Below are 27626 nucleotides of genomic sequence, written 5' to 3'. Positions count from 1 at the left end.
CTTTCTCAAAACAACTGGTTTGAATCTGACTTACTTCAAAATATCCGCGGCAAGGCAGAAGAATTGCCAGAATAATGACCGACTTGGAACCTAGCTGGGACCACCATAAGCAAATAAAATATGAGGATGTGTAAGCTATGAAGTCCTTACTAAATGTCAAAGTTCCTTCAATGCCTTTGATTCTAATCCTTAAGATCTCCAAGCGGGGGCCCACACATGGGAGGACTTCCAGGAGTGGTGTACTTATCCGACCTTTTAAAGGTGATTGATGCAAAACGGCAGACTGGATTTAATGGTGATGATGTAAGCTGTTCAATACCAATCAAACACAACTTGTAGACTATTACTAACAAGAAGTGATTCATTAATTTGTAGCTTCCGCCTCCATTCACACAGCCTAAATCATTCATAGACGTACCTCATCATTTACTGGCCAAAGATGGTTTCCCATTGCAAGGGAATTGGCGCGATCCAGCTTGTCAGAAAGATATAAGTCAACCAAAGCCTAGGCCCCAAAAGCATGGTGACCAAGTAACATTAGTGAGGTTAAATTTACTATAAATATTTGAATGTGTAAGTGCTAACCTTTCACAGATTCTACAAGGCTAAAAACTAGTGGGTTGTTGCCATCTGGGGTAAAAGAGGGGTTGAAATCAGGTGTGAACAAAGTTATTGACCCACTACAAATTCCTCCTAAGTAAGTAAACATATATTTAACAATAACTATTGAAAGAATAATTACTGACCCATTATATGTTTCTACTAGGCTACCAACTGGCGCGTTGATACCATCCGGGGTGGAAGAAGCAGAAATCTTAGGAAAGAGATTGCCTGGGGTCAAAGTGGTCAAACCCAAGCAAAATCTTCCTAATTAGTAAGTAGTCATAGTTTTTGTACAGAGGTCAATAGAATTCTTAAATTTCAAACTATGTAGTGAACGTCAGCCAATGTCTTTACCATTGCTTTATGACTTGGAGCAGGGTAAGGAAGGAGTCAGGGTCCCAGTTGCTGGGAAAGTACAACGTGGGGCTACAACGTAAGTAGTCTTACATTACCTATGATAGGTGTCATTGCAAGCAGGCTGAGAAGGGAATAGCGGCGCATAAGGGTGATGTGTCTTTGGGTTTGGAAGCGTCAAAGCCTGGTGTATCGTTCAGAAAGGATTGTTGAAGGTTCAACAATCCGTTCCTCCCAGTGGAAGACTATGATTGGACTATGGAGATTGTGTCAGAATTTTATCAAGTCATTGACCACGGCCATGGTCAGTTAGTAGATAGAAAAACTAAAAAGCTTATTTGTACCTTCACATTTGAGGATTTGGAAACAATGGATGAAGATAAGTGTCAGGAACATCAGAGTGATGTGGAGACAGTCATGAAGGCCACGGAGCTCTTTCAAAGGTTACCTACCCAAGTTCAGGTGCCTTGATTACGATTCTGCCTTCAAAGAGCAGCTCTATCAAATCAATCAAATCATTTCCCGTTACCCGTGGAAAACCTCAATACTCAACTGTCTGCACCGCCATTTCCTGCCGAAGATGCTTCCTTGTGTTCTTCCCCTCTTTCATTGCTACCACGCTCTGATATTGATGAAATTTAGTTTAGGGACTTGCTTCATGGTGAAGCTGTTGATCTCCTACCTGAAGACATCAAAAATCAAGTTCACAATCTAGTGGATTGCCCTCAGTATGCACCTTCTAGTGAATCATCACCTCCCACATCACTCTCAGTACTGGAAGCAAAGATTGCCAATGCTAATCCTACTTCTGCAGTTATCAATGCCAAAGGCTAAAAGTGCACCACAAATGGTGCACTTCTTCACGGTAAAATGTCTTGTTTTGGTGCTCGAGCTGGTTATGATAGCGAGATCCTATATTTGCCTTATGTTCCTCACCATGGTACCTTGCTCTCCCTTTACAAAATCTTTCTCAGTGAGCTTTGAAACTTTGGTACTCATGTTGGTTCATGCTTTGAAACATTTGCCAACAAGGCTTTTTTTGCCGCCCGAAAGCAGCTCAAAACTTTGAATGCCCCTGTGATGACTGCGCTACACCCTTTCAAAAGTAATCAATTGCACAAGATGAGATATGTTGATTGTTTTTTTGTGCAATTAGTAAGAGAATCTTGTTACAAATCTTGCTGATAAACTTATACAAACAAGAGATCTATGATAGCACAAAGGATCTTCTAAGTTTGTCATAATGAAACAAGGGTGTCACCATATTCTAATGGTCAAATAGGGACATTGAAGGAAGTTCATGTAGACCTATTGTTTCCAAATTCTGCCACCAAGGAGAAAAATTTCTGTTGCTATTTCTTTTACATCTACAAAGGGGTGCTGGCATTTCACCAAAGTCTAACAAAGAAGTGAATAAAAAAATCCCTTTTTTCCAAATGTCTCCATGTGTGTACATTGATGTGCTGTTGGAAAATGGTCACTGTATTTGCCTTTGAGCTTTATGTTGTTTTAGCAATAGGGCTGAAAGGATTGCTATGTCTTCTTCCTGTTTTTTCTTGCAATGGTTTATGTAGGCACACTGGTCCAAGGAATATGACATCATGAGAACCTAAGAAAAGAGGATGATTTGTCTGACAGTTCTTCATTGTCATCATCATAATCCATGGAACAAACTAATGTCAAAGAATCCACTAAGTTGAGAAAGAAAGTTGATGAAATGGGTGAACTTGAGGGTGTGGTGGATGCAAGAATAGAAAGAATTGTGATCATGGTGTCACGTGATGATAACACCTTCCTACGGGCTGAGAATCTAGGCATCTTTGAGGGGGATGGGACAGCTTTGGATGGGTTGGGGCTCTCAAACCTCTGGGGCTACCCACATAAAAAAACATATGAAAAAACCAAGAGTTCCATGTCATACTTGTTTTCTCATACAATTATTTATGCGGGTTTTCACATTTGTGTACTGCTAATCATTGTCAAAACGGCTGTACCTTCATATTTTCTGAACTTTTGGATTGTAATGGTAGAAGGTACCCAAAGGCACGACGGTACCTTCGATTTCCACGAATACGCATATAAGCATCAGACGGAGGCACGTGACTATCCCAATACTGGGATAGCTGTAGGTGGCAGATACACCAAGGGTCTTGTGAAGAATTTCCACATCCCACTCGTATCGCCAACCTTTTTCCTCCCTCTGGACTCCCACGAGCGTATTCAACCTGTCTGGCATTCCCAACTATCTCACTGCTCTCAGCTAGATTTGATCCGCAAGACCAAATCCTCTCTTTTTTGTCATCTTTTTGTCAAATTCTTATCGAATTAACGCACACAACAATTAAAAAAAAAAAAAAAAAAAACTTTTCGTATTCTACATCCTGATTGATTGACATCCCTTCATCTTCTACTCATCACATATTCCGTTACACAAGTCTAAACCAATATCGTGGAATGTCTGCACCAAATAACATCAAAGAGTTCAATGCACAAGTAAAGAGAACAAGTGAAAGGTTGAATGGTGGATCCACCTTACCAGCAGACGCTCAGGCAACAACCGGGAACCAGGAAGAAAATTCTCATCCAACGAATACCGGGGGAGATAACCCAGGAAGCCAGTCAGCGGCTCCAAGAGGGAAAGGCGCCAAAGGGAAGAAGGCGACAACTTCCGCAACCTCGACTAAGGAGCAAGGCAATAACGTCAGTGCGGCAGACCAGATTACGTCAGGCAGTCGGAATGGCAACCCGGAAGCCCCAGAGTCCTTAGTGGAGAAGCAAATCCCCGACAGCTCTATAGGCGACAAGACCTTACCTGGCAAAGAAGCGGCAACAGAGTCAAGTACGACCAAGGTTGCAGACGCCTTACCTGCCAGCACCGCCAGTGGGAACATGCCCGAACCAGGAGAAGCCGCTCAGAAGCAACCCGCCTTGGCGTCGCTGATCGCGCCAGAGGTGATAGGCAAGCAAACGGCCGGAAGTACAGCTTGTAAGCCAATTACCCGTTTTCTCTTCCGCCTATGTGCGATGCCGCTCGTAGCGAAGCCACGTCGTGATGCCACCAATCGAGGGTGATGCTCCTAGGAATGTTATGAGAGTAGAGTGCTAATGATGATGCCTCCTACGTGTGCGGTGTAGTACCAGTGGTCGTTGGCCAGACGGCTCAGTCGAAGTTCTTGGCGAATACCAATACAATCCTCACGAGAATCAACGAGTGCTCCCCCGATGCAATCAGGGCGTGGCTGCAATCCAAAGGTTACGACCGAGTTGCAATTAACCCAGCTGGAGCTCCTACCGCGGCTGCGAAGAACCCCTCTGTTGTCGATCCAAGCAACGCCCAAACCGGGACTAACGCGTCACGTGCAACACAAGAAGAGTCTGCGTTAGCTGCGAGAGCGTCGACCACCGCGATCAAGACAGCGACCAAGTCAGCCAAGAGACCGATACCGGAGAGCTGTGATCTGACGAAAGATGAGGACGACGGGCAAGGTGAGAAACCGACCGCGAGCAAAGTCATCAAGTTTAGCGACTCGGGTATAGAGTCACATGGTCTCGTGTCGTTGTCGAAGTACTTTGCGGCAAAGATGGTGGCCCTAGATTCCTATATCCCCCTCTCCGTCTTTAATAGCCAGTGGCTGCGTCAAGACCTGCTGCAACAGTCCATCAGGAAGCGATCAGTCAAGGAGAAACTAGAAGATACGTACATCGGCCTCACAGTCCCCCTGGAGTGGAAGATGACGTTCGGAGAGTGGGTGGTAGCGTTCGATTTGTTCATCGCCTATTTAGAGTACTACAAATGGAAGGAGTTAGCCGACAAATTCCGGTTACATAAAGAGAATGTATTCGCAATCAAGAGAGAGAATGCCAACTGGCCTGTAGCCTTTCGATATGACCTTGCAGTACAAACCGCCGTAATGACTTTCCGACTGCCAGATGGCTCTGTTGCGAACCCAGGTCTTAGAGATGGACGCCTAGAAAGAGAAGCACTGCGTGAAACGGAGCGTTTGAAAGACTTCTTACCTGCTTTCAAAGAAATCAACCCATACGCCGATGGAGAAGTGAAAGCGTTCGTCGACCCGATAACCGGTGTGGACAACAGACCAGTCACGTCCGGGAACGGTCAAAGCTTTGGTAGACCTACCCCCCGGTCGCAGAGCTTCTCGCAACACCAAGCTTACACGAGCACTCCAGTGTATGACGGACCAGGCGGTTCCAATACCAACTTCAATGAAGGAGGACGGTTCGACCACCGCAACAACCGTCCAAGAAACAGAAGAGGCAGTTGGCACGGAAATCAAGGTGGACGCGAACGTAGCCCCCAAAGACGTAGATTTGGTGGAGGTGGTGAGGCCTGGCGTAAAGAAGAGAGGCGGGATGACCGTAGAGGTGACGACCGGGAAAACGGTGGACCTGCTGGAAAGGCAAAGTAAGCCTCCGGTCACTGTTGGTTTCTTTACCCTCTCGCGTGAAAGATGAGAAAGGCATTCACATAGTTAAGATGGTGATGTGATCTTGGCTAGACTGTATACGTCCCGAGAGTGGATTTCCTTTAAATGTGTATCGAACCGTTGTTCTGTTCCTCACTAGGCACACGTGATGCTGTGACCTACCTGCTTTAAAGCAGCTGTTGTGACCTGATTGCTGGCGCTTGTAGAGACAGAAATGCAACTACTTCTTGGATTTAGTATTCTGACGTGACTTGCCCCATTATTCCTTTGACAGTAGACATAAGAGGATCCAACTGTTAACGGAGAGCGTTGACGGAAACAGAAATGGATCCGTAGATGTTGACATGACCCATAGTCAGGTGAGGAGTGATGACGAAACGGTTCTCCTGAAGAAATATGTGAACTCGGGAGCTGGGTATAGCCCGCGTTGGCCACCTGAAGACGTAACGTGCGGTCTGAAGATACCAGAATGGAGGCTGCTTGCAAGAGAGTGTGGACTTGAAGCCGAGGCAGAAGAGGTGATAGTAGGCCTGTTGAAGGGATTCCATCAAGGGATCCCCGAACACACCTTAGGTCGTAGACGCTGGTATACTCCCGAAAATCACACGTCTGTGCAATTCGCAGCAGAAAAGATTAAGAATACGTTGGCGAAGGAGCATAGGGAAGGAAGGATCTTCGGCCCCTTTACTCACGAAGAGGTTTTCGAAAAGATGGGCTTCTTTCGGTCTAGCCCGATGGGAAGCGTGATAAATGGCGATGGTTCGTTTAGGGTAATAAATGACATGTCTTTCCCAGAAAACGATGCAGAAATACCATCAGTCAACAGCTTGGTAAATAAGAAAGAGTTTGATACCACGTGGGATGATTTCAAGGTTATAGCGGGGTTTTTCAGGAGTGAGAAAGGAAAAATTTTACTGGCCATCTTCGACTGGGAGAAAGCCTATAGGCAAATCCCAATCCACCCATCTCAATGGCGCTACCTGTTCATATTAGACCTCCAGAATCGCTTGTGGCTAGATACAAGGGTTCAATTCGGTGGCGTGGCCGGGTGTGGCGTATTCGGGAGACCGGCAGATTTGTGGAAGTTGATCGTGAAGCATACGTTTAAATTGAAGGGCGCCTTCCGCTGGGTGGACGGCAACTTGCTGGCGAAGGAAGTTGACAACGTGACGACGATTCAAGACGTGGTGACCTTGAGCGACTTGATGGGAGTAGCTTCAAATCAAGAGAAGGTGCATGAGTTTGGAACTGAACAGAAATATATTGGCTTTGTGTGGAACTCTTTAGAACGCACCGTACGCCTGCCAGTGGAGAAGCTTGAAGAAAGAAAAAACCAGATCGAATACTTTTTGACACCTGGAGGTTCATTCACCTTCAAAGAAACAGAAAAACTAGTCGGAAGGTTAGTTCATACAACCTACATCGTCCCGAGCCTGGTTTGCTATATGACAAGTCTGCATAGATGGAAGAAAGAGTGGCACGTACCTTTGGCAAGAAGGAAGCTACCTAATGACGTAGAAGTTGACCTTAAAGAATGGAGGAGTACCTTGAACTCTTTTGAGTCAAGGAGGATTATTCCAGAGATCGATACTACAGATGTTGATTGGGTTGGCGACGCGGCAAGCTCCTTTGGGATCGGTGTCTTGATAGGTGCTAGATGGGCCCAATTCAAACTGAAAACCGGCTGGAAGCGCTACCTGAAGGTTTCAGACAAAGGTGGCATCGCGTGGGCGGAAACTGCAGCAATCCGATTGGGGTTGATCATGGTCAGCAAGGTATACGACGTCCGAGGGAAGAAGTTTAAAGTACTGACCGATAACACAACATCCGAATGTGTCGTCCAGAAACACCGATCGAGAGATGTGGCGGTGAACAAGGAGTGGAAGCGGATCCAACGACTCCTTGTAGATCTCCATTGCGACATCGTAGCTGAGAGAGTCGTGTCTGCAAGCAACGATGCGGATGAGTTGTCCAGGGGGATAGGGAAGCTTTGGCCGATGGCTGATTGTGTCGTGATAGAGTTACCCGCTGACCTAAAACCTGTATTAGTGCAAGTGTTTCAGGGGCGTAATCGCTTGTAAGCCATAGATGTGTGGTAACCCAATCGGATAACTTGCAAAGAGTGGTGAATCTACCTTGTTCCCAAACTTCCCGTGTCCCGTTCGTAATCCGTGAGACTCTCAACACCCCCCGTGAGACTGTGAGCCAGACACAAGAGCAGCCAAACTCGCACAGTCCACCATCCAGAGAGACGATGAAAGAGTTTCTAAATGGAAACATCAAGTGCGACTACGACCCGGTAAAGGCGTACATACTGTATGGAAGTTGGGCTCCGACGACGATCAAGCATTATAATGCCGGGGTGTCCAAGTTGGTAGCGTTTTCGAAGGTCTACAACATACCTAGGAGACTCCTTCTACCTATCGACTCGGAAACACTATACCAGTTCGTTTTGTGGGCGGGCCCACGCCTCCCGGGGGATGTATCAGATGATAATCACACACCGATACGAGCGGAGACGATACGGACCTACTTGTCGAGGATCAAGGCCTGGCACCTGTATCACGACCAGCCCTACCCACACGATGCTACACCTCGAGTCGAGCTGATGTTGACCACGGCCACAAAACTCGACCTGAAGAAGAAAGAGCGGTCCTTGAAAGAGCCGATCTTGATTAATCACCTCTTCTTGTTACTGGACCGGTTGGCGGGAGGAGGCCTAGAGGATCAGGTAGCATATTAGCCTCTTGCTCGAGGCACACTGAGCTAGATTTGTCCATGGATAGAGTAACTTAATAGAGACACGTATACCAAAAGAGGAGACATAAATGAAATAAAGAAAATTCACAAGAAGGATCCCATGGAGATCCGAATGGGAAGAAACACCAAAATGGATACACAGGTTTAGAAGGAAATGGTCAAGAAATACCTCTTTCCCGTCTTCCCATTTTCCTACCCACTTCATCTCATTTATCTCTTGAATTTTCCTTTTTACTTTACTCTATCCAATAGTTACAATTTTATTCACAAGTATAACTATAACTTATCTTAAACACTTACTAACAATTTTTTTAGAACTTATCAATAAACCTAATTCTTCTCAAGTAATTCTAACCAAATCCAAGCAACCCCCTTTCAAATATCGTTATCAACTCTATATTCTAGCATAAACTACCTACATACAACTATCCGAGTTAAACCTGTCCAAACCCACTGTTGTTCACCGACTCACCGACATACATCTCCATCAGTAGACGACAAAGATGACTAAGAACAATTCAACCACGTTGAAGGCAATTAGGGCAAGCAGACGAGTCCAAGGTCTGGAAGTTAGCCCCGAAAGAGGTACAGGTGCATCAGGAGGGAACGAAGCGGGACCGTCTAACCCTGAACTGAATCTCATTTCAACCAACGAACAACAAGAAGAAGATAACAAACACTCGGGAACAGATGAAGAAACAGAAGGATTAGAAGCCCAGTCAGAAATCAAAGAGAAGCGTCAACCGGATCCAGTACCACAAAACCGGAACTACTCCAACTTCATCGGAAACGTGCCCATCCCGTACCCAGCAGAGGCAAACCCTCTTTTCAACGCGACAATCAGAGTCCCAAAAGGCAAAGAACGGGCAGAAACATCCTCTTCCGATATAGACGACTTAGCAGGTGACTTTGTAGATGAAGACTACAAATCGGTAGGAGCCTCTGACGATTCGGGAGTCGTAGACGGGGAAGAACACCAAGCGTCTTCTGCATCTTTAGGATCTTCAAACGGAGAAGACGATCCAAACAGCTCTAGTTCAAGCTCGGATTCCGACAGCGAAGAAAGCGAAGAAGTTTCATCGTCAGAAAGCGGGTCAGAAGACTCAGAAAGAGAAGTGAAGAAAGGTAAGGGAAACACAAGTTTTATTGGATCACGAAACACCCATACAACTCCACTTTCTACTTCTACACACTCCCTACCCCGCTCTAAAAAGAAAAGGCTCTTAATATCATCCCAAATTCCAAACCTTTATCCATCACTCCACATTCCGAACTTTTGATCTCGTTCAGTGACAATTGATTCACTCACAAATCTATATTAATCGGTGATGATTGATTCTCCCGAAAGCTCCCAAGATAGGTAGAGCGCCCATCTGAATAAGACGGAAGAGATACACATAAAAATATCTGCCTTATTAGGTGCAATTAAGGCGTAGAAGTCATAAAAGTCATAAAAGAACTGATCTAGCTGAAAAATGCAGAAGAAGCGAAAGCACATCTCATAGAAACAAATGAGACTAGAGAGCAGTCAAAATTAACTTGAAAAATGGTTCTCTCCTCTGATACAGATAAGAAACGTAAACGCACATCAAAGTTAAAGAAGAAATTAGAAGATGCGAGAAACGAAATCAAACGATTGGGGAAGATAGCAAATATCAAACCATCGGAAGCGACTAAGAAATCTAAAAGAAGAGCGAAGAAGACATCAGACAAAAAGAAACGTAGCAAGAAGAACGGGATACAAGTAAACATAGGTGTCATCCCAAAGTCAGACTTAATTCAACTACAACCGTTTTGGAGGAAACAAATGAAGAAGTTGGAGTCCTCCATTCCCTTGACAGTATTCGACCAAAGTTTTGCGCTAGCAGACAAGGAGGAGTACGAAAGACAACACCATTCGTCATCATCGAAAACTTCTAAGAACAAAGGTTTGGAGGCGCCATCAGAGTTCAAAATGACCTATGGGGAGTGGACCGAAAACATAAGTCTGTTCAAACGTTACTTGATTCAACATAAACAAAAAGAAGTTGCAGAAAGACTCAATTTCCACATCAAGAATGTGAAGCAAGTCAAGTAAGCGAATCTGTATGCAATGTATAGAAGAAAAAGATACTGACAGTAGAACAAGAGAACAGGAGATCAACAGAGTGTTGGATGACGGCCCTACGATATGACATACTTTGTAGACGACATATCTTTGTCGAAAGATTAAACAAAGAACCAATAAAGGATATTGGTACATTCATGAAGAAATATGAAGACAAAGCAAAGGATAAGTCATTAAACTTTGGAGAAGCAAACGGAGGCGAAACAAACCCTTACGCGAAGGGAGGTAAACTCGAATGGAGACACCCAGAGACTGGAGTATCACTGTGAGTAAAGAAGAGTTAAGAAGAGTAGAAGAAACAAACTAAAAAAGAGACCATCACAGAAACCAACATTCAGGTAACGACAGCCAACAAACAGCATCGAGCTCTAGAGATTACAACAACGAGTTTCATAGAAAACGAAGAGGCCCAAGACCAAACAGAAATTTCTCATACGGTGCAAAACCTGGATTCAACCAGTACCACAAAAGACCGAGTTTTAACCACAACGTTCCATTTCATCAGAATCAACTACCAACAATCCATATGGGTTTCACGAATCAAGGACAACCGAATTTAAACCAAGCACCAATGAACGTGAGCCTGACCTCGAATCCAAATGTCGCTACGAATAACCAAACGCAACCAAATAACTACAACGCGTACCAAGGAAGAGGAACAAGGGGTACCTGGAGAGGAACTAGAGGAGGTATAGGTAGAGGTACAGGGAGACAAGTGCAGAATGAGACGTAAGTGTACATCAGAGACATATTTCAGATTCATTTCACAAATTTATACACCACGCTCTTTAAACTATACCTGTATATTTCACTACACCTAATTTGTTTCAAGTCACTCTTTAATTTAAACTACTTTCATAATTCTGTTGTGGCGCTGTTAAGCTTAGAAATTTCGAGACACTCCTTTAATCTATCTTGTACCCATGTAAACTTGAAATGAATTCTTATGACAATTTGCTTCATATTAGGAATGAAACGGAGAATGAACGAATTGAAATAAGAGAGAAAGATATTGAGAAGTCAAGAGAAAGTTCAGAAGAGAAACCATCTTGGCCAACTAAAGCAAGATGTAACATGGCGATAGAAAAATGGGAAGAAGAGCTAAAAAAATATAGCTTACTACCATTCTATGATTTCGTGCTAGATGGATTTCGAAATGGTTTCGACCAAGGAATTCCGGAACACGCAATAGGAGGAATGAAATATTATTGTCCACCGAACCACAAATCAGCTCAATTAGCAAGAGAAAAAATCAAGAAGAGCATAGAAGAGGAGGTATTAGCTGGAAGAATGATAGGTCCGTTCACAAAAGAGGAGGTAGCAAAACATTTTAAATTCTTTAGATCAAGCCCAATGGGCGCTGTAATAAACGGTGACGGATCATTCCGCCCAATAAATGATCTATCATTCCCGAAAGAAGATCCGGCAATACCTAGCGTAAACTCCTTTGTGAACAAAGAAGACTTCAAGACAACGTGGGATAACTTTTCAAGAGTATATTCATTCATTGCAAACTCAGAGCACGAACTTCTAATAGCATTGTTCGACTGGCTAAAAGCATATAGGCAAATTCCAACGAGGCCGGACCAATGGCTGTACCTATTAATTATGAATTTCGAAGGGAAGATGTACATAGATTTATTTATTTCGTTTGGAGGAGTAGCAGGATGTGGAAGCTTCGGAGGTCCGGCTGACGCATGGAAAGATTCGATTAAAGCTAAATTTCAACTTGAAGAAGCATTCAGGTGGGTAGACAATAACCTGCTTATAAAACGATCAGATTCAACGGTGCACATGGACGAGATAGTCGAATATAGCTCAAGTTTAGGTGTAAAAACAAACGAAACAAAATTTTCTCATTTCAGCGAACAACAGAAATACATAGGTTTTCTGTGGAATACAAAAAACAAGACCGTAGAACTACCGAAAGGGAAATTGGAGCAAAGAACAGAGCAATTAGAATCCTTCTTGAAGAAAGTAGACTATACACATAAGGAGGTTCAAAAGATGAATGGCCGACTCAACCACGTAGCATACATTGCTCCACAAATGAGATGCTACTTATCAAACAATTATAGATGGCTAGCAGAGTGGGTGAACTTAGCAGCCAAAAGGAAGATGCCGATAGCAGTTTGCGAGGACATGAACATATGGAGAGATGCATTAAAAGAAATCCCTAGAAGACACCTTTTGAAAACAAGACCAATCAACAATATTGGCTGGGTAGGCGACGCATCGACGATGTTTGGTGTAGGCGTGATAATACGAAAGAACTGGGGTCAGTTTAGACTTAAGGCTGGATGGGAAGACCCTCCCAATAAACCAAGGAGAGGAATAGCATGGTTAGAAACCGTAGCAGTACGCCTAGGTTTAATCATAGTAAAGAAATTAAAAGACATAAAAGAAGAAAGATTACTAGTACTGACTGACAATACGACTACCGAAGGAGTACTACAGAAAGAAAGATCAAGAGATTATTGGGTAAACGAAGAGTGGAAGAAAATTTCCAAACTCCTATTTCAATACAACGTTCAATTAGAGCAAAGAAGAGTGACATCAGTCGATAACGCAGCAGACAAGTTATCTCGCGGCATACCCTCGTCAAAGGAATGGTTCAGGCAGGTGCACATAGAAGTCCCAGATGACTTGAAAATGTGGTTAGAAGATGTGACAATCGATCAAGTAGAGGAGAAAGACATCGTAAGTTTGTTACGACTGGGAAAGAAGTAACGAGAATGATCGCAGAAAGACTAATCGAGCGTATTATTTAGACAGGAGTAGGAAAGACCCAAACGAGTCAAGAGTATTCCAAATACAACATATGATTCACAGCCCAGGGAAAGAGAAAGTTCCCACCATTAAAAAAGAAGAGAAGTAAGTGATTGACAAAGACTGATATGAATCCGATTGATATTCCATCTTCTCATAACAAACTCATTTTGACCATAGAATAAATTTACACTTTCCTGTCATCAACCACTGTTAACTTCCCCGTTTCAACCCATCACCCATTTCCATTTCCTTTTTCAACTCGATAACATCACAACACACCTTATCACAACTCTCTACCCTAAACTATTGCGCGATTCCTCTTTCGATTAACTATACACTCTCAAAAAAGCGTTTAAACAGAAGAAGAAATCAAATCTGTAAACAACAATCAAATAGTGAGTAATGGAAAGAATATCACATGAAACTAAATCGAGTAACGATAAGTAACGGAAGGTCACACTACTAGGTTAATAGACACGACCGATACCCATACCCTTGTACCGGTGTTACAACACGACACAAACCACAAGATTTACTGAAGAATAATGAAAGATATTTCCACCTTCCTACGAATCGACGACAACATACCTCTCAAGCTGAACACCGCACAACGTCATATGCTAAGAGCAGCATGGAACAGATCAACCCTCGAATCATATGCGTCAGGGGTAAAGAAGTTTAAGCGGTTTACAAAGGAGAAGAAACTGATAACGTTTCCGGCGACTGTAGAAGTGGTAGAAAACTTTATAGTGTGGGCTGGAGAGAACGAAGATAGGAAAGACACAAACAAACCAGTTAGAGTAACCACGATCAGGAAGTACCTTACCGCCTTACGGACTTGGCATGCTTTTCATGGGTACTATTTTCCCGACATCCAACTCACTCGCTTAAAATCAATAATACGCGCATCAGAAAGATTAGAGGCTAAAGCTCCTTTCATGAAACTTGAGCGAGAACCGGTGACACCGAAAGCCCTGGTCATCTTGATTGGTAGCATAGCAGAACACAAAGCAGACCCCGTCGGCTTAACAGCACTGGCCCTCACGGCCTATTGGGGACTAGCACGCCTAGGGGAAATTGTATGCAAGGAGGAAACGTACAACAAGTACGATCTCACCGCAATCCTTCGATGCGACATATCTTTCCACGTATTGAAAGGGACGAAGATTGCTGTGATAGCACTACGAGAGGCAAAGACCGCCAAGCCGGGCGAAACTCAGCAACTAATTCTTTGGGAAACACACGGGGTCCTATGCCCCGTGGCAGCCCTTCAACGACTAGCAGACTCCTTCCTCTGGGAGAAAGATCAGAGGCTGTTCCTAACACAAGGACCTAACGGCATATCAGGAATCACTCGGAAGAAAATGGTAGACGCAATGTTAAAGGCCTGGGGACAGAAGTCCAAGATGACAGGACACTCTTTCCGAATTGGGGGAGCGACACTTCTGACGAGGGCAGGAGTACATACAGAGAGAATAAAAACTCTAGGACGTTGGAAGTCGTCCTGTCACACTCTCTACCAACAAAATTGGAGCGACCGTGAATGGGAGACGGCCAAACGGGCACTGAAAATCTCAGAGGACGTCGTACCCTGCTTCAAGACTTCGCATGACCTATCCACAGCGACATGGGTTCACAACCCCCTATTGGACAATCCGCCGGAAGCTTGGATAAGAGACAACACTATCCAGCGCAAGAATGGGTCATGAGTCCCAACAAATTTTCCTACAGATCTACTGAAACTCAGGTTGTGGATGACCGCGCAACCGGCATCTTCATATTAGCTCCAATTTTCTCATGTATCGAATTTCACTGTTTTCCTTTCTGTTTGAATTTTGCTAAGAAACGATCCATCAGTTTTTCTCATCTCAGGTGTCTTGAATGAAATACAATATTCCATTCTGAGCATTCGCTCCTCAAAACATAGAACACCTACCGCAACTCAAAGCACAGACACGTCTAGTGTCAGGTGTAAGGGGAAGCCCGCCAGGCTCAGGCCTGACCCCAGACCAGAGAAGGGGGAGTCGTCCTTTCCCTATTAAACACCTAAGTCACTTACCATACTTCTCCGGAACAGAGAGTTTAAGCCATCGCAGAAGTCTCTACATGAGACGCCTTTGAGAGCCTCCTCCAATACCGAGTCCCGCCGAGAGGAGAGTTCCAGAGGAATAAGAACTATCCTTGACAGCGGAACTCAACTCCCGCTGTACTACTTTCCCTCACCTATGCATAAGCTAGGCAAGGGAAAGATATAATTAACTCTTTTTGTAATATTACTAGATGTTATAAATTGTAATGGATAGCCTCTTGCTTGAGGCACGCTGAGCTAGGTTCGTCCATGGATAGAGTAACTTAATAGAGACACGTATACCAAAAGAGGAGACATAAATGAAATAAAGAAAATTCACAAGAAGGATCCCATGGAGATCCGAATGGGAAGAAACACCAGAATGGATACACAGGTTTAGAAGGAAATGGTCAAGAAATACCTCTTTCCCGTCTTTCCATTTTCCTACCCACTTCATCTCATTTATCTCTCGAATTTTCCTTTTTACTTTACTCTATCCAATAGTTACAATTTTATTCACAAGTATAACTATAACTTATCTTAAACACTTACTAACAAATTTTTTGTCCCCCCTCCCACCCAACAGTTTTTAGAAATCGGAGGCGATCAAAGGTCTTCGATCGGCTGTACTTCTCCGGAACAAAGAGTTTAAGCCATCGCAGAAGTCTCTACATGAGACGCCTTTGAGAGCCTCCTCCAATACCGAGTCCCGCCGAGAGGAGAGTTCCAGAGGAATAAGAACTATCCTTGACAGCGGAACTCAACTCCCGCTGTACTACTTTCCCTCACCTATGCATAAGCTAGGCAAGGGAAAGATATAATTAACTCTTTTTGTAATATTACTAGATGTTATAAATTGTAATGGAACCGTAGCCCTGGTGGCGTTTTGGGGTATGGCACGTATGGGGGAGTTGTTAAAGCGAGGGAACTCGGTCAATCAAGTGTTGGTTAAAGATGTCTTGTGGGATCCAAAAAACGAGTTCTGCACCTTGAGGATCAGGGAGGCGAAAACGGCGACCGTCGGGGAGGTACAAGACATTCACCTACGCAAGCAGCAATCCTTGCTCGATCCAGTCAGCGCCATACGCCGGCTTCTTCAATGTACAGGAGCAACCGATGATGAACCTCTGTTCTCGTATAAAGTCAAGGGAAAGAGGAAGATACTCACGAAGTCGAGAGGACTGGCCATATTCGCTAAGGTGTGGAAGGAGTCGACCAACAGCAAGCTAACCGGTCATTCTTTCCGAGTGGGCGGTGCATCACTTTGTTGGAACCTCGGGGTCCCTTTACAGGATATCGTGACAATTGGAAGGTGGAGGTCTAAGGCGTATGAGTTATATATACGACAGTATAGCAAGGAGGAAGTGGAAGAGTGTAGCCGTCTATTGGTGGAATTGCGTCTGACGTAATCAATTAGAAGCGTGTGACGTATACGTACACCCTAAAGGGTAGTTCTGGGCGGGGCTCACCGCCCGAGGCACCAAGAATGCGGGGGTCCTGGACCTCGACCCGGCCCATAGTAGATGGGGTTCTCAGGCTCAGGACTATGTCCCGAGTCGAGGGGAAGAGCTCCCATCTACGAGGCCCGGCTGTCCTACCCCCCTTAGAGCATCCACAACAGTCCACCTACTTTGCGAGCCCTGGAACAGACCCCCGATCCTGATTTTGTGGATGTAGGGGGTCAAAAAAACAGGTGTCCACAGCGGTGCACTTGAAGTCAGGGGCCAGAACTCGATTGAGTGATATGGTATGCTTGTACCATATCATCTTGTTTCGAGTGCGGTTTGAGACGTGACTATATCGGTCACGTGGAAGCAGTGGCACGTGATATTGGGAGCCCCTATAGACCTCGCAGATGTGGGGGGTCCAGATGGAAATCTGGAGGCCCCCGACGTCTCACCCCCGATTGTGCAAGCTCCGTTGGAGCGTTTTTTTGCGTTTTGACCCCCTACATCGCTGGGGGCCCGCAAAGTAGGTGGACCGTTGTGGATGCTCTTAGCCATCCTGGCGAAGGGGCCCCCCAAAAAAAAAAAAAAAAAAAAAAAAAAAAAAAAAGAAGGGCCCCCCCAAGAAACCTAGAATCATCTTACGGGAAGACTCTAGGTTTGCCTAGGACAAACCGAGTAACACACGTAATACATGTTATTTACATGCGCTACCCTTACACACACACACTGTGAAAATAATGTATTTTTCCAAGGTGAAAAATGATTGACATTAATGCACAAAATGATTAATAATGCAGAATTAATGCAGAAAAATGCAGAATTAATGCATAATTAATGCATTTTTAATCATTTTGTGAAATAAATGTAATCATTTTTCACCTCGGAAAAATACATTATATTTGCAGTGACATGAGACCCCCCGAGATAGTTTAATGCGAGATAGAGTGGATGATGGTGACAATGTGATGGCAAGATGGCTACTTTTGAAAAAGTGGGTTTTTCCATTGAGTCAATAGATACTCGTAGTATGAATGAGTGCATCTTTGATCACCTTCAAGTGATCACGGCACTGCGGACACAGGACACGACCCCCTCTCCACGGGTGTTGAAACGGTTCAGTCGGCCAGAAGTACGCACGGGTTCAGATTTGTTGAGTGGAGATTCGGACCTGACTGTGCTACTGCCAACAAGTCAAAGTGTACCACATCATATCATTTCTTCACTCGATCGAGTTGTATCCTGAATTTTGACTTTCATTCATGTTAAGCTTCAACTCTAGCTGTCTCTATCCTCTGGTCACCCTGTCTCGTCAAACTTACTGCCTGACCGGTTGCTCTCAAGAGTTCGTATGATATGACTTCCAGCGTTGATCAGCCCAACATCCCAGCTACCTCCCAGCATCTCTCAGGATTCTCCCCACCAGCAATCGAATCACATCTCCATCTCCACGAAACTGTTACGTCCTCCCTTGACAGTGTAACTAACCCTCCACCTCGGCCACGTACCCCGCCTCATCGACAGGTTCCGCCCAGGAAGCCTGTCAAGGGAATCCTCAAGCCCCCGCGTCCTCCTCAGGCGAAATTCAACTTCAAGCGTGATATACTCAATCCTTTCAGCACTCGTCTTGGATATGCCACTGTCGAAGAGAGTCCTCTTAATGCTGTCGTTGGAACTGGCACAGGCGCTGTAGGTCAAGGGGTTCAGGCAGCTGCGGGCTGGGTTGGTAGTGCGTTCAAGCGATTAGGCGCCGTAGCAGCGGCTGAAAAAGCTAAGCTCGACGATGCTCTTCAGTCTCAAACTTTGCTCCCACAACCTCGGCAATCATCTACGAGCAAGCCTTCTGACACAAATGTTCACAATGAGCACAAGTCAATTCCTCCCGTCGATCCTTCTCAAGACCGCCAAAGCTCCATATCTGTTGAGTCTATTGACAACCTCCAACCTTCGATCACTTGTCTCACTCCCGCAACATTGCCTCTGGCCACCACCTCTGTTGAATCCTCCAGTGTCACCAACTCCTCGCAAACGTTCGCAGTCTCTGTGGTGCCTCCTGTCCCGAATCCTCAAGCTGTGCTGAGCGTCTCGACTCTCAAGAAAGTTCACTTTACCATGTCAGATCTGAAAATAATCTACCCAATCAGCAACTCTCAGCCTCCTTCCTTCGATCAATTAAACAAGCTACGTATCAACGAAGCTCGGAGGTTATTAATTTCCAATCGACTTTCTCAGCCTGATCGTCTTCCGGATCAGCCCCCCAGTGGTCCGAGCTCACATCTTCCTTCAATTGACTTGAAAAATGGTTGGAACGCCTCTAGCCTTGAGTCGCTATACGACGAGTGTTGCAGAACCAGGGAAGAAGGTTGGGGTATTGTGAAATTACGGGAGATCATCAAACAGGCGGCACCCAGTCCGCCCAAATCCATAGATCTCACTGGCATACAGTTGAATGGCTGCGGCTCGGTTGAACTTTTAGGTGATTTGATCAGCGTTGACTTCGGGCTAAACTCTCTAACGCTTGAAAGTTGTGGATTGGAAGACGATACCCTCAAACCGATTTTGCATGCCCTTCTGGTCAGCGGTAGCCTGCCATCCCTCAATCTTGCAAATAATAAAAAAATTAGAGCAAAGGGATGGAGGATGGTGGCGGTGTTCTTGACCAAAGTGAGTTAATGGTCAGTTTTTACAGGAGTCAAACCCTTGATCCACGGGATGTGTCTGATGACTTTGCGAGGCGTTTCTTATTGCATGTGCAGGCGCGAGCATTACGTAACCTGGATCTTTCAGACAACTCTTTTGATAAACGTTCAGTGGAGTACCTTGCACAAGCCCTTGCCGGCCAAATTCGTAAAGATGACTATTACACACCCCAAACAGGCACTAACAAACCCTCAGGCATGACTTCTACCCTCACCACATACGATCCGACCACCTCGCGGGCAAATCATCCTGCTACGCAAATGAACCCCGAGTCTGAGAACTCTCAGAGATGTACAACAGATCAAGACTCGCACAGGACCGCATTTTTGACTCAAACAGTTCCATCTCTAGCCGACGAGGAGCAACCTTTGTTTCGGAAAGCACCTTTGTTGCGAGATGATTCACCTTCCCCCGCGTTTCAAGCACTTTCAGCGATATCTGTTGTCCCAAAAGCCGGTCCCTCTAAATTGGTATCACTGAGGCTCGACCGCTGCAACCTCAAGGTCCCACATCTGGATTTGTTGAGCCACAGCGTCAGGCTTTCGAAACTTAAACACATATCTTTGCGGCAAAACAAAATAGGTCATCTGGGAGCTGTTGCGTTGGCAGTAATGATTCGAGATTGGCCTGTGCAGCCAAATGGTTCGTCAAGTGGAACGCCTATGAGTAATTCAGAAAACGCACTCGAAAGTCTACTACGACAGGGGATCCATAGTACCGAATATGAAGCTGTTACTCCGAGACTAGCCCCGCCATTTGAGAGTTCCAACTCTGTCACCGCCAGACAGACTAATTTGCTCGACGATCACCGCATCTCGCTTAAACCTGCGTTTCAGCAACCAGATAGCCATTCCTCCGGGGCGCTGAGTGACTCGTCCGGGGCCGCTAAGCTAGGTCTACATCAGCCATCAAGTGGTATCAGCTCCATGATCCAGCAAGAGGTGAAAAAGGCAAACGAGCAACGCATCAAGCTGAAATCCAAAATTGACTCCCTTCCGAAGATGGGGCATCTCTTAACTTTGGATGTAAAATCAAACGAGTTGAAGAGTGCAGACGTATTTTACCTTGCTCAAGTCCTGAAAAAGAATCGAACGTTGAAGGTGCTCAATCTAGCAGATAACAAGATAGATTCAATCGGCCTGGTTCACCTGTCAGATGCACTGGTGAGTATGAATTGCTATGCTTCCATATATTCTACCGTTCAGGTGAAGCGTAGATAAGATCTGTTTCATGATTCTTAATGGTTTGTAGCGCTTCAATACATGTCTCGAAACCTTGGATCTGAGCAAAAATCCATGCTGCGCGGGTGGCTTAGAAGGCGTGAGTAAGCAAGAAACGTATTATCTGCGGATCAACATCTATACTAACTGCGTTTACACGCTCGCGATTCTTCTCCCCATATTGGCAGATGTTGGCGCTACGTACCACTTGTACTGTCAACACTACTTTGAAGCGACTGTTTTTGTCTGAAACAGAGTTGTCTTCGGAGGGAGCCATTGCCTTGGCTGAATTTCTCCCGGAAATGCAAAGTCTAATCCATTTAGACCTAACTGAGAATTATTCAGTTGAGTTTCTTCTTTCTGGTTTTGATCAAATAAGCACTAATCATCGAAAAACGGATTCAGATCGACATTGCTGGAGTAATGGCCTTGGCGGTCTCAGTCAAGATGAATACCAATTTGCGGTGTTTGGACATCAACATTCCTCCAAATGACCCCGATTTTGCCCGACTGTCTCAAGAAATCTTACAGTCTTGCGTTCGCAACACCGAATTAGCTCAGCGACAAGCTCTTGAAAGGGGTCAAATGACTTCCATCTCTCAACCCATGTTGAAGTCTACCGTAGTTCGAGAACTCACGACTCGTCAGCAGCATCCTTCCTCAGAGTCTACTTCTGCCATACAGCCAGCTGCAGTGAAGTCCGGGCGAGAACAAAGAAAATCCGAGCCGCTGCCTTCCCTTGAACATATATTGATCTCGGCTGAGGCTACCTGTGTTGTTCTGTCCGATCTGATCAGGGAAGATGAGAGAAGGAAATTGAATATCCAACAAGAACGTCGAGCAGCAGTAGTTGAATGCACAGACTTGGTTCGCGAGCTTCTCGATCAAGCTAAGGCGAGCCGACTACAACTGCAAGAGGCTGTGACTGCGCTCAATTCAGAGGAGTTGAAAAGTAAGACTTGTTCTGCCCTTACAGGTTTTCAGTTGACTCGACTAAACTTCCATTGTGATTGGAATTGGAAACAGGCAGGGCTACCACAATCGAATTGCAGCTGAGCAAGACCTTGAGATACGCCGACTCTATCTATCAAGGCGAGCCAGCTGTACGAGCACACGGTCACTCCTCAAGTCCAAATAAAACTCATGATGCTCTACCAACTGGTATGACAAGCGAAATCATCACTAGCAACTCTCCCACTGACAATGCTTCGACGTCCGAACACAAACCTCACGAAGTATCCATTTCCGAGCCTGGACCTTCAAGATCGTCAAGCACAGACGCGACGCACGGCTTGCATTTAGATCTCACAGGACTCTCCAACCCACTACCAATTCATGAAAGCGAAGAAAATATTGATGACGATACTGTAGATGATGATAAACCAGGTAATCATGAGCAGTCTGAAGATACGTACATTAACCGAGCGCCTAGATCGCCGGTCGAGAGCCATAGTCGGTCATTGACATTGGAGGAAGGAGAAGTATTTCGAAAAGGCACTGTGTTAAGGACAGCTGATGTAGATGATGAAGAGACTCAAGAGCTTCCCGGTGAGATCTTGAAGGAAAATGTACGTGTTACGATCCGCCTTCAAAGCTTCAATGTTGACTGACGTTTTATTTCGGCATCAGATCTTAGTAAGGGTGGTTGAAAGGAGTCCGAGGGCAATACCTGCGCCAAGTAACCCAGACCTGCCTGATATGGTCGCTGACCCTCAAGAGCCTCTGGATGACGAATGCAAAGATCCGTGACCTACGTCATTGATTATTTGGAGACCACGCTGTTCTTTATGGATTTCATCCTCTCCAACCTGAACGAGCTCTTTTTGGGTACACATAAGCTTTGTTTCTCTATCCCTATCATTGTAATTACCGTTGTGCTCCTTCTTTGTTTGAAATTGCTTGAATTCCTTTCATGTTCCATCCTACAGGAGTTCCAATACCGCTTTGAAGTCATTTCTTAATATTATAACGAGTTTTGCAGCCTTTTTTTGTGTTTGAGACCTATCGCGGTGCTTGGGTACATGATTAGTTTCGTGGATTTGCTGGGTTTCAAGTCAATCTACTACATCTTACAATCTACATCTCATCTGCTGAATTGCGCTGAGTTCTAACACTACTTGACTGTGTCCATCGATTCCTCTTCAACTTTTGTCGTCTAATTTGAATTTGGACTGAAGTCTAAAGCCTAGATTCGACAAGCAAGGCGTTTTGGCGTGAGCAACAGGTTTTGATGTCAATTTTCGCTCTTCATATAACCTCTGTTGTTAGGATTCGCCCAATGACTCAATCGATAGTTGCTCTTCAAATCTTGACAGCTCTTGAGCTCATCATTTGTTTCACTTCTGTTAAAAGCAGATTATGAGAAGTGCAAGTTTTGTCGAGCAAGTTTACATCCTTCAAATCATTTATGTGCATGTGCACACCTCACATTATTCGTCCCCTTCCATCTTCAATATTTACCTAAGGTGGACTTGAATAATAAACTGACGCATATCAAAGTCCTCAAACGAGATAGCCTTTTTACATGAGAACCTATTCGAGGTTAGGGGAGAAAGAGAACATCATAGGGAAAGCTCTTTTGTCTAACACACCACAGATCCTGACAAACTCGGTTGTGGTTGAACATGCATGCCAGTTTTGAACTTATCCTTGGGCATAAATCCTCATAATGCATCATATTGGGCTCTACCTCGGTAGACCAGGTGGGGTTCTATGATTGTTCCTTCAAGATTTTTTTTCGATGAATGAAGTCAATGTTCAACACGTCAACCCTAAGAAAGGAAGCTCAGAGCAGACTATCCATGCCCTTCAAGTTATAGTTTTCAAGCACGAATTACTTATCGAGACTCCAGATGTGATATCTCGCTGGATGAACATCAGCCCCTCGAAACTCTTAACCGGAAAGACGCATGTGATGGCGAGATGGCAATAATGGAGGAAATGACATTGCGAAAAGTCGTTGATCAGCTGGTCCCGAGACTTCGAGTTGAGAGAAACGGACGCCGTCACCTCGCACAAAGAAGAACACTGCTCCTAGGCTGTCTCTATTGCCCCCCCCACATGGTCAAGGCAAGGAAAACCTTCCCTTGGGTTTTTCAATGTGCGCAATACAAGAAAGCTGAGGTCACCCTGGCCTGATCACCCCGCGCCTCAAAATCTAATGCCCGATTCGGGATATAGCATTAGTTGTCTCTGTTTGCTGAATCTCAATCAAAGTTGATTTAAGTTTAGTTACAAACTAATGGCAGATTCTCTAAAGAAATCCTTTATTGTTGGTGATTTGGTTATGCGCTTGAGATTAAGTTTTTTTTGTTTCATCACCCATTGTAAGATTAATTAATCATACGAGGATCATGAAGAACATTGTAAGATTATTCTCAACAAATGCGCTTGATGAACCATTTCTGATGATATATCTTATAAGTCAAGACTGTTTCGAATGAGATGGATGTCAATTTGTGTTCCTAAGAATCTCAATCCTTCAAAGTTATCTATCAATTATCATTTTATCATCCTGTTTCCTTTTGAACTTCTCTGGATATCCATCAAGCTTTAGTTCCATCATTTGCATTTGGAAAGAAAGCTAGTTGGGATGGAACTTTACATTCAAGATTTACCACCATTCTCTAACGTTTCAGATACTAGATTAGAATTGATAGATGTGATCAGTAGCGTACTCCATGGTAAAACTTTTAGGGAACTGAACGTTCAAGCTCATGAAGCACTTCATAACTTTGATGTCCTTGTAAGAGAAAACTTTTCTCGACCATTTCAACCGAACTCTCAATATCGTCATTCAAGAGTTAGGTCTCGGTTTTCGGCTACCATCACTTTTCCTACGACTTTATTGGCTAAACGTTTTGACGCTTACGTCTCTGTAAATCCTTTAATCATCTTTGGTACTTTCCCGGTCAACTTCAAACAATCTACTCGTCAAGGTCGTGTTACAATGCCTCATCCTGATCTCGTGAGAGCCCTCAAACAAACCCCATTCAAGGATCGTATCTCACTCTTGACCGAACAGCTTGAACAGGAGAAACTTCTGCGTCCATTCTCAATCAGTTGTCTTGAATTTGGTCGTACCCTCAACACTGAAAGTGCCCAACCGACTTTTGCTTCTGAATTCTCTCTTTTGTTGGCCACTGGTGATTCTCTACTCACATTTGATACGGTCAATAACTTGCTCTGGATCCGATGGTCTTTAGTTTCTTCTGCCCGTTCCCTGGTAATCAGGATGAAGTCTGTACAGCGCATCGAAGCAGATCAACTGTCGGTCACTCTCTGGTTGGACACTCCTCCTACTTTTGAAGACATCCAAATCACTCGCCATGAGTCTCAGTCATATCATGATCAACGAGCGGAAGAAGGAGCACAGGTTGAATCAACTTCTCCCTTCCCCTTATCCATCCCTCACCATCTGCTGATCTCTTTGAACACCTCTGATCCAGGTCACTGAAACTCGATATCGCATTCCTTGTCCACATACCACTGAACAACACGTATTCCCTTTCGTCTCTGATCGTCTACGGATCACTTTTGGAACTTATGAAGCTTACAAAGAGTTTTGCACTCGTAAGACTACTGTTCGACTGCCCAAGATCATCCATTTTACCCGCCCCACCATTGAACAGCAGCTCTATACGCCCCAGAACCTAGCCGCTCTTGAAGCCTTTCTTGTGTGCTTTACAATCCCTGTTGGCTTTCAAATCGAAGCTCTCTTATCCCATGGGCTCCTCGATCCCGCTCAAATTCGAAATGTTTGTGAAGCTCTTGTCAGCGTGGATCCAGATCACGCCGAGCGCGCTCTGATACACTATAACGCCATTCTAGCTCAATTCCAAACTCGAGACCTTCAAAATTCTGATGATGATGAGGATGATGACGAAGGTGTCACTCTTACTTACCTCGACCGACTGACTCGATCGCTAGAATTCACTTTGATCGACAGCCGAACTCCAGATCCCCGCCTCTTGTCTGGTGACTCGTTCCCCTGTCGTACAGTCACCATCACCCCTAGCCGATTCATACTAGAAGGACCAGTGACTGAGCAGTCCAACAGCGTGCTTCGAATGTATCGCGACACGCACAATTTTCTCAGAATCTCCATTCGAGAGGAAAACGGTTTGACACTCCGACCCGATCGAGATGTGGACATCTTGAGGCTACTGAAGACACGATATCTCGACTTCTTGACCCAAGGCTTAAACTTATGCGGACGAAAATTCGAGTTTTTAGGCTACTCTTCTTCTGCGTTACGGGAGCATCAAGCTTGGTTTGTGTGCCCGTTTTATAAGGGAGACTCTCTCGTCACAGCTGCCTCGATTCGTCAACGACTGGGTGATTTCAGTAAAGTGTGAGTCTGCCATTTACGAATTATCTGCTATGCCGTGTATTTCATGCGCTGAGATGGGAATGCTGATCTCCGATGTTGAAATAGGATCAACATCCCTGCGCGATATATGGCCCGAGTTGCACAAGCATTTACATCCACTCGACAATCCCTCACTTTATTGCCTAGCCAAATCGTCAGGATTGAGGATGTCGAACGTAATGGCTCATGCTTCACAGATGGCGTGGGGACAATCTCACCCGACTTGGCGCGTCAAGTAGACGAGGTGTTGTCTGCAGGACTGCCATCTCGTAAGCGCCGACACCATGCCAAGTCTAGTTGTTTTCAGATTCGGTTAGGTGGTTTCAAGGGAATGTTGTCTGTCGATCCGACCCTGAAACAGGCGTGTGTTTGCGTACGGCCTTCGATGGACAAGTTCGTCTCACCAGACTCTCTGACCCTCGACATCGCGGGCTCGTTTACTAGGCCACTCCCGGCGTATCTGAATAGACCTATGATCAAAGTATTGGAAGATCTTGGTATACATGAACAAGTTTTTCTCGCGCTACAACGGGAGATTGTTAGCAAAGTTGAACATTCGCGTACAAATTTGCGTCGAGCCAGTGAACTCATGGATCAACTTTCAATGGCTCGCACCAGTGGAATGCCCTCAATCTTGCGACAACTGGGAACGTTGATGGGAGATGAAGGCAATACACAGTCTGATTTCATCGAGGAATGTTATGACTTGATGATTATGCAATGTTTCCGGGATCTCAAGTACCGAGCAAGAATTCCTTTGGACGCCTCTTATACGCTCGTCGGCGTTGCCGATGAAGATCAAGTTCTGCCACCCAATTTTGTCTATGCCTGCATTCAGTACCCGGGGAAGGCGCCATTCTACTTGGAAGGCCCGATCACTATCTCCCGCTCGCCTTGCCTGCATCCAGGTGATGTCAGAGTCGTCACTGGAATTGGAAAACTGGATCTGGAACGTGCTCCTCGATTGAATGCCTTGAGAAACTGTGTGGTATTCTCTGTCGCGGGTATGTCTCTCTATTAGTCATCATGTTCACTTTTGTTCTTTGCTCAATCTAGCTCTCTGTCAATATTCTCAGGCATGAGATCGCTACCGTCATGTCTTGGTGGTGGTGACTTAGATGGCGATCTCTACACCTTGATCACATTGCCTGAATTGATTCCGGCTACTGCCAGGTTGCATCCGCCGGCAAGTTACACAGCCCCTGAGATGAAACGACTTGACCGACCATGCACGTGAGCTTTTAAAGCCCGAAATGCGATACAGCGGCAGTACATTGATATTTGAGCTTTGTTTGTTGGACCAGAATCGAAGACGGCGCTGCGTTCTTTCTGGATTATATCTCGAGCGATTTGGTAGGGGTGATCGCTTCAAGACACCTTCATATCGCTGATCAAGCGGACCAAGGTACTCGTGATGATCTATGTCTTGAACTAGTATCATTGCATTCAGATGCGGTAGATTATCCAAAGACAGGGTATGAGCTCCCTTGGAATCCATTGTTCAGGACTTTGGAATTCCATTCAACTGACATGGAAAGTGGTTTCATCATTAATACAGAGTTCCGGTTGCAATCGATCAACTGCCACGAGCTCCTAATCGAATGAAACCAGACTTTATGTGTCCCGAGCACCATGAACGTCGTGAGGGTGATGACTATTACGAGTCTCAAAAAGTTTTGGGAAAACTTTTTCGACAAATCCCGGCTGAAAAAATCGACATCTTTCACCATCATACTCATCCTGGTGGTCCACCGGTCACTACCACCAGCCACGTCAGGCCG

The 27626-nt window shown here is 45.0% G+C and overlaps 6 protein-coding genes across 6 annotated transcripts in view; all 6 read left to right on the top strand.

Annotated features, from left to right (window-relative positions):
• Positions 1 to 216: 216 nt before the first annotated feature.
• MELLADRAFT_114048 (uncharacterized protein) lies at positions 217 to 1791 on the top strand (the record flags this gene model as incomplete). Its single annotated transcript, XM_007418842.1, has 6 exons — positions 217 to 303; positions 376 to 493; positions 595 to 697; positions 767 to 874; positions 935 to 1036; positions 1605 to 1791. The coding sequence occupies 6 exons, from the start codon at positions 217 to 219 to the stop codon at positions 1789 to 1791; spliced, it is 705 nt and encodes a 234-aa protein (XP_007418904.1).
• A 1620-nt stretch (positions 1792 to 3411) lies between these two features.
• On the top strand, positions 3412 to 5639 carry MELLADRAFT_114047 (uncharacterized protein; the record flags this gene model as incomplete). Its single annotated transcript, XM_007418843.1, has 4 exons — positions 3412 to 3943; positions 4093 to 4381; positions 5054 to 5380; positions 5609 to 5639. 4 exons carry the CDS (start codon positions 3412 to 3414, stop codon positions 5637 to 5639), a joined length of 1179 nt encoding a protein of 392 aa, XP_007418905.1.
• A 3026-nt stretch (positions 5640 to 8665) lies between these two features.
• On the top strand, positions 8666 to 9442 carry MELLADRAFT_69736 (uncharacterized protein; the record flags this gene model as incomplete). Its single annotated transcript, XM_007418827.1, has 1 exon — positions 8666 to 9442. The coding sequence occupies one exon, from the start codon at positions 8666 to 8668 to the stop codon at positions 9440 to 9442; it is 777 nt and encodes a 258-aa protein (XP_007418889.1).
• A 266-nt stretch (positions 9443 to 9708) lies between these two features.
• On the top strand, positions 9709 to 11002 carry MELLADRAFT_69735 (uncharacterized protein; the record flags this gene model as incomplete). The annotated part of the gene is made up of 3 exons (XM_007418826.1): positions 9709 to 10235; positions 10349 to 10534; positions 10594 to 11002. 3 exons carry the CDS (start codon positions 9709 to 9711, stop codon positions 11000 to 11002), a joined length of 1122 nt encoding a protein of 373 aa, XP_007418888.1.
• Positions 11003 to 17910: 6908 nt separating this feature from the next.
• On the top strand, positions 17911 to 22223 carry MELLADRAFT_114045 (uncharacterized protein; the record flags this gene model as incomplete). The annotated part of the gene is made up of 7 exons (XM_007418844.1): positions 17911 to 19218; positions 19311 to 20417; positions 20506 to 20574; positions 20663 to 20818; positions 20880 to 21426; positions 21501 to 22042; positions 22104 to 22223. The coding sequence occupies 7 exons, from the start codon at positions 17911 to 17913 to the stop codon at positions 22221 to 22223; spliced, it is 3849 nt and encodes a 1282-aa protein (XP_007418906.1).
• A 1843-nt stretch (positions 22224 to 24066) lies between these two features.
• MELLADRAFT_114044 (uncharacterized protein) overlaps positions 24067 to 27626 on the top strand; it is a gene marked incomplete at both ends in the record, with an annotated part of 4030 nt that continues 470 nt past the window's right edge. Inside the window, 6 exons of the mRNA XM_007418845.1 lie at positions 24067 to 24849; positions 24923 to 25827; positions 25912 to 26849; positions 26922 to 27078; positions 27150 to 27320; positions 27404 to 27617. Of these exons, the coding sequence (XP_007418907.1) occupies positions 24067 to 24849; positions 24923 to 25827; positions 25912 to 26849; positions 26922 to 27078; positions 27150 to 27320; positions 27404 to 27617 (3168 nt within the window). The remainder of the gene's footprint in view (positions 24850 to 24922; positions 25828 to 25911; positions 26850 to 26921; positions 27079 to 27149; positions 27321 to 27403; positions 27618 to 27626) is intronic.

The sequence above is a fragment of the Melampsora larici-populina genome (genome assembly GCF_000204055.1).
Source record: "Melampsora larici-populina 98AG31 unplaced genomic scaffold MELLAscaffold_108, whole genome shotgun sequence".
NCBI lineage: Eukaryota > Fungi > Basidiomycota > Pucciniomycetes > Pucciniales > Melampsoraceae > Melampsora > Melampsora laricis-populina.
The sequence above is the reverse complement of the archived record's forward strand: the minus strand, read 5'-3'. Positions and strand labels throughout refer to the sequence as shown.